The sequence below is a fragment of the Vigna unguiculata genome, chromosome 6, assembly GCF_037176805.1.
Source record: "Vigna unguiculata cultivar grain cowpea cultivar isolate G323 ecotype 2 chromosome 6, ASM3717680v1, whole genome shotgun sequence".
NCBI lineage: Eukaryota > Viridiplantae > Streptophyta > Magnoliopsida > Fabales > Fabaceae > Vigna > Vigna unguiculata.
Window position 1 is genome coordinate 38264371 of NC_140797.1, and position 10556 is coordinate 38274926.

The 10556-nt window shown below is 33.4% G+C and overlaps 1 protein-coding gene across 1 annotated transcript; it reads right to left on the reverse strand.

The window, feature by feature from the left end:
* Positions 1–5824: 5824 nt before the first annotated feature.
* LOC114187821 (PWWP domain-containing protein 1-like) lies at positions 5825–10556 on the reverse strand. The gene is made up of 2 exons (XM_028076195.2): positions 9556–10556; positions 5825–8572 (listed from the first exon to the last, which is right to left on the reverse strand). Exons 1-2 carry the CDS (start codon positions 10421–10423, stop codon positions 6165–6167), a joined length of 3276 nt encoding a protein of 1091 aa, XP_027931996.2. The 5' UTR covers positions 10424–10556; the 3' UTR covers positions 5825–6164.

The following is a 10556-nucleotide window of genomic DNA, read 5'->3' on the forward strand; positions in this document are numbered from 1 at the left end:
GCATTTGAAAAGTGTAACGAGTAAACGAAGATTCAATGAATAACTCCACAGTTTGTAGTTATTTCACCTGCAACTTAAACCATCTTCACTTAAACTGTTTGGTGAAAAGGGATAAAGCAAAAGAAAGTAAAAAAAAAAAAAATCTTAATATTAAGAAACAGAAAATCCATTTTAGATTATTCTCTTTTAAAATAAATTGCACAAAATAATATATTTTGTTGCTTTTCTTTTCTTTTCCTCTATTTTTCAATTTTAATCTCATCATTTTCATCGTCTCCAATGTGGACTATGATCATTAGAAATATTTTTCCATACTCATTCATTCACAAATAAATGAATTGTTTTGACTATTTAAACTTTAAAAAACAAAAATAAAATATCGTAAGATTTTTTTATTTAGATTAATAGTATTAGAAATATTTTTAATTTGAATAGGATTAAATTGAATAAATAAGTTTGATTATTGTATAAATATAATATTGATTTTTTTATTGTCATTTTTCAGCTTCAGGTGTTATAATATTTGGTTCTTGTAGTGAAAAAAGAAAACATTTTACCAAAAACTCCATTTTCACGTTAAATGTTTTTTTGCTAAATGTTTTTTTTTACTAAAATGTAGAGAGGTGGAGAATCTTTGGGTCAAACTACAATTACTAAGAAATGAACTTTAAGAAAGGTGTTTGAATACTAAATGAATATTTATTACAAGACTCTACAACATTAAAATTACTGAGAGAATAAATTATATTGGTAAAATAAAGTAAGTATGATGTGTTGATAGATAAATTTTACTTTGTCACACTTTTTTATAATTCTTTTATGTATGTCTCTCTGAGTAATAAAATGGAAAACAATAAATATAGTTTTTAAAAAGTTAATAAACATTACCTGTTATTAGAGATAAGTGTAACAATATTAATCATAATCTTATATCTTAGTGTTGGATAAGTACATGAACTACCTTGCTAAAAGAGTCTCTAATTTAACATTATGTCTTAACATCCAACTTCTTATTTTATAGCTTCAAGTGAGAAATATTTAATGTTTTTTTTCATATGAATAATATCATAAATACTATCATTATATTTATTATTTCTCACAATAGTAATAATAATAACAAAAATCATTACAAATAATAAAAGTGATAAAAACATTCACCATGATTGCTATTACCATATGTAATTTTTTTATTTATACATTTTATTAAATAAATATTAATGATTGGATTTTAGTTTAACTATTTTCCTCTTATTTATTGTATAGATGTATTTTCCAAAATAGAAAAACAGTTAATTACTACTACATTATTATTTTGTTGTGGAAAGAAAAGAGTTATGTAAAATAGGTTAAATATATATAAGAAAATGTGTTTTTTTAAGATAAAATAAATAATTAGATAACCAAAATTAGTTGAAAGTGGATAGATAAGAAGGATTAACCTAAAATACCATCTTGCTCTTATTTATTATGAAAAGGCTTTTATTTTCTGCACCTCACAACTTCTCTGTGCACTCCAAATTTTCAAAACAATCATTTTATTCTTTATAATTTTTTTTATTACACGTTTTAGAAATTTTATTTTCAAAATAAAATTCCGGAACAAAATTCCTGAATGTATAAAATATATTTTGAAAAAGTTTTCTGAAATACATGTATAATATCTTCTACAACAAGTTTTTTAGAAAAACTCCACGTGAAATATATTTCGAAAAAAACTTTTCAAAAATACATAAAAAATATTTCGAAAATAGCTTCTCAGAATGAGTTTTTTTTTTTCAGAGTGTCTCTCTTCTTATTTTCCAGTTTTATTTCTCTTTTTTTTTTCTCTGTTGTAACGGTGATGATGAAAGTGTCAGTAGTAGCAGTAAAGACAGCAATGGTACGGTCTAATGTTGAAGGATAATTTAGTCTTTTTCTTATAAAATGTGGTGGTATAATTAGTAATTGTGGGTTGCGAGAAAATACACGTTTGTTTTCTTTTAATAAAATGAATTTAAAATCTACACCGGTTTTAATTTTATACTTAAAAATATATATTATTATAAAATATGAAATGCAGTGTCTATTTTGTCGAGTTTTCTTTCAATATAATATTCTTTTATTGTATAATACACTAAATAGACATAAGGGGAGATTAATTATTCAAATAGTGTACCTAAGGTTTAATTTATGAAGAGTCGAATGGAAGGAGATTTTATTTAGAAAATAAAAATAAATTGGAGAGAAAGATAGCTAAATTAGGAAAAATTAAAAAAAATTAAATTACACAGGAAAAACTAAATTGAAAGAGTTAATTAAAAATGTTGATAATAAATTTCGATTGGTTTGAGGGGAGGGAAAAATTAAAATTAATTGAAATTTGAAAAAAAAATGAATTTTTAAATATTTATTTTGTAATATTATTTGGAAAAAACATTTGATTGGGTGTAAATTTATGGAAGAGATCCTTTCGAAATAGTAGACTTGTTCAATGGATCATCATAATAAAAATGGTTAGGATTTAAGTACACATGTTATTATCTTGGGAAAATGTCAATATCATGTAATTGCTCTTTCAAATCTATACGAAACGTACATGAAATCCTATACGGAAATTATTTTTTAACAAATTTTGTTTTGACAAAATTTTAATAATATCAACATGGCAGCAACTCATTAAATAAAAACAAAGTTTAATATGTTTGATGTAGTTTGAAAAAAAAAAGAAAAAAAAATTGATGTGGCTTAAAAAATAAAATTGTCAAAATTTATCAAGAAAAACTTTGTTAAATTATCAAGTTCCAATACTATAATATGAAAATCAAGAACAAGATACAAAATCAATCATTTATATCCAATTCGAGTTTTTGATTGAAAACTTGTACACGACTGAATGCGAATACCGAATGATGTTGACACACAAATTATCAACCTGGTAAAACAACTAAAAACTTTGCCCTTTTTACCAACGATGGAGAATCATCAGTTATATCGAACTCTTTATCTAAACCAAAGATTTATGTAAGACAATATTCAATAAAATGATGAGAATTAGAATATAATATGTATATTTACCGTCATAAGATGATAAGATATGTAACCCACTTTTATTTCATATTAATGGGTGTGGTTTAATTAAAGAGATCCAGAGCCAACCCATATTTTTTTTTTCAGAAAAAATCCTTCAGTTTTTTCCACCTAACCTTTTTTCAATTTCTCTCATTTACCTAAAACAGCTCACTCACTCACTCACTCTTGCTCTCCTTGATTCAGAATTCGAGTTAGGACTTAAGTGAAGTCCTCTTCCGAGATAATCGAACGTTTATTTCTCTTTGTGTAAGTCAAACTCAAAATTTTCATTCCTTTCCCTTTTCTTTTCAATTTTGAAGTTTATGGTCTGTTTCATATTTGTGGTCATAAACCTCATTGTTTTTTTCCTTTGTTCTTATTTATCAGCTTCTTAAACTGCAGTTGTATTGTGGTACTCTTTTGTTAGGGCTCTCTTTCCGCAGGTTCGCTCTCAGTTTCGAGGTAAGGGAAGCTAGGGTTCAAAGTTTTTTAAGAATATTGCATGTTTTTTGGTTTCTGGATCATGTTTTCAATGCCTGTTTGTTGTTCGTGTTGTATGAAAATGAGTTGGGCATTTTGTTGTTTGTGTTCTAGAATTGCATGCACGAGTAGGTGAGGAATCTACTATTTTTGCCCAAGCGAGAGTAGCAGAAACTCACTTCTACCTCTACTCGCGTTGTTGCTCAGGCGAAGAGCTTCAGTTTTGAGAGGAGAATAAGCGATAAGGCGCAAAATTTCACAAGGCCTCGGTTTGAGCTCTCGCCCATATGAGAATGCCTAGCTTAAGCGAGAGAACTTCTGCCCCTTAAGTGAGGGGTCCTAGCTTGAGCAAGACCGGTGTAGGGAAGTGTTTAAAATTGCTTGACTTCTTATATAGTTGGTTGTTTAACCCCTTAGGAGCATGTTGTATAATATTGTGCATGTATGATGTGGTGTTTTCAGACTGAAATGGATGTGTTTAACATGAGATGATGATTATTATGTAATATCATGTGGCGTATGCAAGGGTTTTACGGAAAAATCCTTTTTAGTGATAAAGTAGTGTGTGCAATGACTTAAGGATTCAAGCAAGGTTGCATCTTGACACTCTAACGAATGAGTCAGAATCTCATGGAGTAGACTGGTTCATGTGGTGAGAGTAGCAAGAGGTTATAATCTTTGGCAAGATAATAACCTTGTGTGTGGTTGTGTGTGGTAGGGTGAAACTCATTGACAATGACTCTGCAGAGCAGTAGAGACCACCAGGTGTCAAACAACCAGTGAATCTGACATGTATTCGAATATCGAGTTAAAGGATCTTTTATTGTTTGTTATCACATGTTGTGTGTGTTTAGTGATTTTCCTGCTTATAATATGCTTATCTGTTAAAATTATTTTTCTCTACTTTACCTTTTCTTCCTGAGTCTGTTTCTTGTTTGGTTTTCCTTTTTGCAATGATCATCAATGTTGGTGTGAGCAAATGTGGAAATTCCTAACGATCGTACAAATGATGGAGATGCAATTGTTTAAACTGGTTTTAGGTATGACCCTTCTGGACACCTTTTGGAACAAACTGATCTTTATAATTTCTTACTCGATGAGCAATCTTTGCCTAAACTATTTTACATTTTAAGACACATTTATAGCATTATTTTATGCCGTGATATCTCTGTTCTAGTATATTTTGAATGATTGTAATAGTTAATTATTATATATACTTTTATTTGCATGTTCTATTTTGTTATAGTATGTATCTTTTATTTATTAAAGTTTTCTATTAAAAGGGATATCACAATATCATAACTTGAATAAATATGTATTTATATAATAATAGTATTTTTTGTAATGATTTGAATTTTTTTGTCTTCCATTAACCATTAAATAAACTATATTTTAATTAGTTGTGATTAAATGATCAATATGTTTTTTTTTAAATATGAAGGATATGTGTTTTCTTTGTATATTTCTTCTCTACATATTATTAAATAAATTTATAATTATGCTTTAATAAATATATAAAATTATTTTCATATTACAAAATTATTCTATTGGAATTATTAAATCATTTTTTCAATTTATAATTTTGTCACCCAATTTCTAATAATAATTTCAAATCATCTAAAGTTTCCGACATATTATAAAACATTTAAAAAATTCTTTTAAATTTGTTTTAACATTCGGAATTAATTATCAACAAATTAAATTTAAATTTTTTGCAAATAATATTACAAGACCAATATTACAAAATTATATTTCTACTTTAATGTTAAGTGAAAAATATGTTTGAAACGTAAAATAAATTTAATAAAATTTTGTTAAAATAATTAAATTTGTGCATTTCTAGATATAGAAAACTAAATTGGTCAAATTTTTTGAATAAAGACTAATTTCAATTTGCAACAAAAGACAAAAAACATATTTAACTCATAAATTTTCAATAGTTGTTCAAAATTTTCTTTTAGAAAAAGAAGGAAGAAAACCCTTATCATCAAGACTAAAATATTTCCCAAAATATAGTCAAGAAAGAATATTTGAATTTTTTTTTTCATAGCATAGTTTCATATTTCTCAATAAAATATAATTAATCATAAAATAAAAAGTATTCATATAAGAAAAAATATAGTTATCAATACGACTTTCCTTTACTAATTATTAAGGATTATAAAGAACAAATTTCAGATATCATTATATGAAGTAAAAGTCGGTAAAATGTACTCATGATTAAGAGAAGAAAAGTCAATTAAGTTTTGTTTATGAACTAGAAGGTAGGCATGAAGAAAAAAAAAGGACATGAATCTTAGGACAGAAATGTGTTTATATTGAATAGTTGGGGAAACTATTGTAGCGTCACACAGTGATTCTTAATTACGCAGGGAACCCGCAGTGAACGTAACATTACGGCCTAACAGCGTAAAGGACGCCCAAGGTACAAAAAGAAGTCAGGAAATATATATGAATCGAGTAACCCCCAATTCCACCCCATAATAGCTAATAAGATGCTACTAACAATGAGTGCATTTACATTTATAGAGCTCAAAATCTCAGAGAAACTGACCAATCCACAATATTCCGCTCGATAATTTTTCTTGTGTATGTATGAATGATATGGAAAAGGGAGCAGCGAAGAGTAAGTTTGGTCAGAGGGGATGGTAAGGCACATAGCCCAATAAACCAGATAAGTTAGTGACAACATCACTGCACCTAGTCAAAAGGTGTATCATTTGCTGTGATATATCAACTGTGCTTGCAGTAGCTGATGCTGTGGCGTTAATAAAATTCGGACTGTTTCGGGGTGCCATTGCCAATTCAGAATTACGCGAATTATGTTGAGGGGGTTTTGAAAACTGTGTAGGAAGAGGAAGAATAGGCAACGGGGGTTGTAATGTCATCTTTTGAACATTCTTACTATTAAAATCCGTTGCAACAGCATCAGCAAAGCTAGCATTGTTGAACTTGTTTCTATTACCCACCATTATTTGGTCTCCCTTATTACTTTCTTCCCCACCCAACATGAATTTTACACGAGAATTTCCTTTACTACTACTTCCATTACCCGTGACCAGACCGGACTCATCACCGGTCGATTTCTTCAGGCACGACTTCAGCTGGATGGGCTGAGGAAGTGGTTGCATAGATGATGCTGATGCCAGGCGATGAACCACTGGGGGATCCTTCACCCGAGCTATGTCACTTCCACCATCATCTACCTTACCCTTTGCAGCTTCGGACACTTCCGGAGCAGGATCCCCAAATTCCCTAATGAAACACCTCACACCCACACTACCAAATAAGGATTGATTTCCTACAGAGTATTTATATGCAGCTTGTGCATCGGCCTTGTGCAAGAAAACAACTCGACAAGTTGACGAGTTCCAAAATTGACGGAAACCTGATTGATCCATAGGGCCAAAGCGAGCAAACCTTGCTTTCAGCTCTGGAATAGACGGAAGAGTTGTTTCAGGAGGAAATTTGATCATCAACATTGTGGGCTCAACTGCCTTAGCTGGAGTGTTCACTTTCTTCATTGTGTCTGGTTTCACCAACTTGGATGGAGCCTGGGAAAAGGTTTCCATGCCATCTTCTCGCCGGGCTTCAAAAGTTTTATGACTGGTCGCTGCTTTTTCTGAAGCTAGAGCCTTTAAATCCTTGATTTTCTTCAACCTCTTGGCAGCAATTTCATCTTGCCTATCAGAAGGGGCCCTTTTCCGCCCAGCTTTTGTAGGATCATCAGGCCGAACAATATGTTTCACAGGTTTTACAATCTGAGAAGCTTTGACAAACTCATCAGGATTGTCAGATGTCCTGAGACTGGAAGGAGATTTAGGGAAGCGGACTTCAGGAGCTTCATTTTCATTTGGTAGAGACACAGACAAGCTTTTCTGGTAAACAAGAGACCTGAAACGCAGAAAGAATAGCTGAACGGCCCCAGGGATCTTTCTTTCAATGCCATGAAAAGGGTTCAAAGCAAGGGCCTGCAGATCACCCAAAAGTTGTGGCAATTCCACATTAGCATTTCCTATGGTATCCACTGGCAGCAAATTACGGGCATTAGCATCCACCACCACTTGTTCTGAAGGAAAATCCTCTCCTGGAGCCAGACCAATTGAGACAGCTTTTCCTGTTGATTTTACAGAAACTGATTCCCCAAATGTAGAATGCTTCTCTGGAAAGCCTAATGTAGGCTGTAAATTTAAGTCCTTTTTCTTTTTCTTCTTTCTCTCTCCAACAGCAGGAATCTCAGAGTTCAACTCAGCTGCAGGTCTTAAATTCAAATCCTTTTTCTTTTTCTTCTTTCTCTCTCCGACAGCAGAAGTCTCAGAGTTCAACTCAGCTGCAGATCTCTTGGGAACTTTCTTCTTCACCTTATGCTTTACTTCAACTGGTGAACCGTATACATTATTTTCGCTCTTAAGCTGATGCATGTCATTATTTCCACCACCAGCAGTCAGGGGTCCCAGCACTACTTGGTTAAAATCATCACATGGTCCGGACAATTTTGCATTCCCTTCATATTTAACATCAACAGAAACTTGGTTCTCCGGATGTGATAGTTGAGACATCGCATCAACTGTGGCCAACTCCCCAGACAAATCAGACCGGACCATGCTTTTACTAAAAGCATTATCATGTTCGAAGTTGTGGGTCATTTCTTCAAAAGATTCCTTTCCCTTGTCAAGAAGAGGCTTTGTGTTTGCAGAAATGGCAGAAGAATGACCAGAGCCATCTTCTTGAACATGACCTTTTAAATGTTCTTTAGCATCTGAAATTGAAGCAGCACCGTCATGACTAATAAATCCTGTGTCTGCTTGTATTTCTAATTTATGAGGTGTCACAGGCACAGGTGGAGCCCTCTTCTGAAATACATAACTATTTGCGGCATCGGAATTGTACTCCTCGTATGCCAATTGGACAGAGTTATTTGGATCATCTCTCCGTTTAAGAAGGTATCTATCCTTCTTCGAAGCCTCCTTAACTTTAAGAGATTTGGTAGAGCTCTTCCCACCACCCAAAGCTTCTGCAATCACCAGTGGACCACTCAAAGGCGCTGAAAAAAAAGGAAGAAAAAAACAGAAAAAGGTAGGATCAATATTGAAGTGGCTATGAATAAAATCATGTTCACTTAACATAAATTAGAATCCGTACGTAAGTGAGGGGATACACTACAAGAGCTCACAATGTAAAATTAAACTAATGTTCAAATTAAAAGGCTAATAATGGTCAATTTTATGTTTCTTACTTCTAAATTTTTTGGGAAGTCAATTATTTCTCGTAAGAAGCAAAACTTAGTAAGCTTAGTTCAGGGAAGTTAGGAATATGAGAAATATAAGATCTTATCCCAGAATAATTTAGAGTATCTTCGATGATCTTAAGATTTATTCTTCTCTTATGTTTTATGACTTGTTTCCTTATTTAATTAGGATCTCTATAGTTTTAAGACACCTAATTAGAATCAGATCATTAACAATATGATTTATAGCCATACCATACCATGGATATAGAATAACTACTATTATTACATATGTATTTATTGAATCAACATACATAAAATGGACTTTGTTGTGTAGTCCATGCACACAGTTTTGAGCATCTCTTCCATCTATTTCTCTCTTTCAACCTGAAGTTCATTAGAGACTCAAAAACACAAATAACAAACATTCAGCTACCAAACACAAACATCACAACTATTCAACCCTCTATAATTGAAGAATGTTGACAGACAATCTCCAGAACAACAACAACCAGAAGATAATTAAACAGAACACATTTTATGCAATAAAGAAGGTCCGAACATTCATATCTTCCCTACAGAATCTAGTGCTTAAACATCGTATGCAAGTCCCAAGACTCGTATATTCATAACAACTCGATTGCTTTGTTCCAAAACCGTAAAGATCTAGAAAGATTTGGTCATTAAATCCATTGTCAACAATGACACAAACAATACATTGAAGAAAAAAAAAAGTGAAATACAATATGTCTCCAATAACAAATAAACCTGAAAAGGAAGCACTATATATGTATATATACCTCTAGGAGTGTGCCTAACGGTCCCAGACTGATCAAGTGGACTGATACGAGGATGAGTGGCGCGCACAGGCTGCACCCCAAAAGCCTGGGCATAAGTCTCATCAAACTGCTCAAACACCGCCTTCCGATAAGCCGAAAGGGTGGCTTTATTGTTAGTGAATCCAATGCCCCCGCGGCCACCATCATGTGGAGCAATCGCCAATTGCTTCACGAAAGCAAGAGTCTCACTGGGATTAAAACTATCCCTTGCCTTCGCAATCTGGCTATCAGAATACAAGCCACCAGGCTCATAATCATCCACATCAACACAAAAATACCCTTCAACATTTGTAGGCCTAAAATTATCGGTTTTCCTACACCTACAAGCTAAACCAAGCCCTCGCCTCCGGCAGGCCTCATCAACCGCCTCCTCCACGGCCCTCAAAAACGTCCTCGCATTCGTCTGCTGTGATTTCTCAGCGAAATTTGCATCGAACGGAATAAGCTCCGCCGGTTCAAACCAGCCGTAGCTGCTATCGCCGAAGAACGCCACCAACACGTGTCCCTCCCGCTTCAAGCGACGCACCGAAGGCGACGCAAAGGCTTCGTTGTATATGTGGCCGGGCCACCACGGGTGAGATTTCACCTTCCCCCACACCATATCACCGACCTCAAACCCAAACCCCAGATCCCGCGACACGTGTCTCTCAGCTGCCACGTATTCATCGAATTCTGACAGCAACCGATCGAAGTTCGACGATGTGTCAACATCGGAGCATACCCCGACGCTATACTCTTCCGTTGAAGCGCCCTCGACTCTGTGGTTTCGCGAAACCCTTGGAGAATCGGTAGCAGCCGCGGCATTGTCTTGAGAGTGCAATTCGGTCATTAGTGGTTTCGTTATTGAAGGAAATTAGAATTTTACGGAACAGAACACCACGAACGGTGGCCTGAGTTAGAGGTTGCACTTGCATGGGAGAGAGCTCGCCATTTCTATGGCATCCTCAGAAAAAAAAAATAGA

What these genes read in the sequence shown, in the direction of transcription:
- LOC114187821 (XM_028076195.2), bottom strand. Translation starts at nt 10,423, where the DNA reads ATGACCGAATTGCACTCTCAAGACAATGCCGCGGCTGCTACCGATTCT. An exon ending in CGTTAGGCACACTCCTAGAG is followed by an intron (nt 8,573 to 9,555) that starts GTATATATACAT and finishes CTTTTTTTTCAG; the next exon opens with CGCCTTTGAGTGGTCCACTG.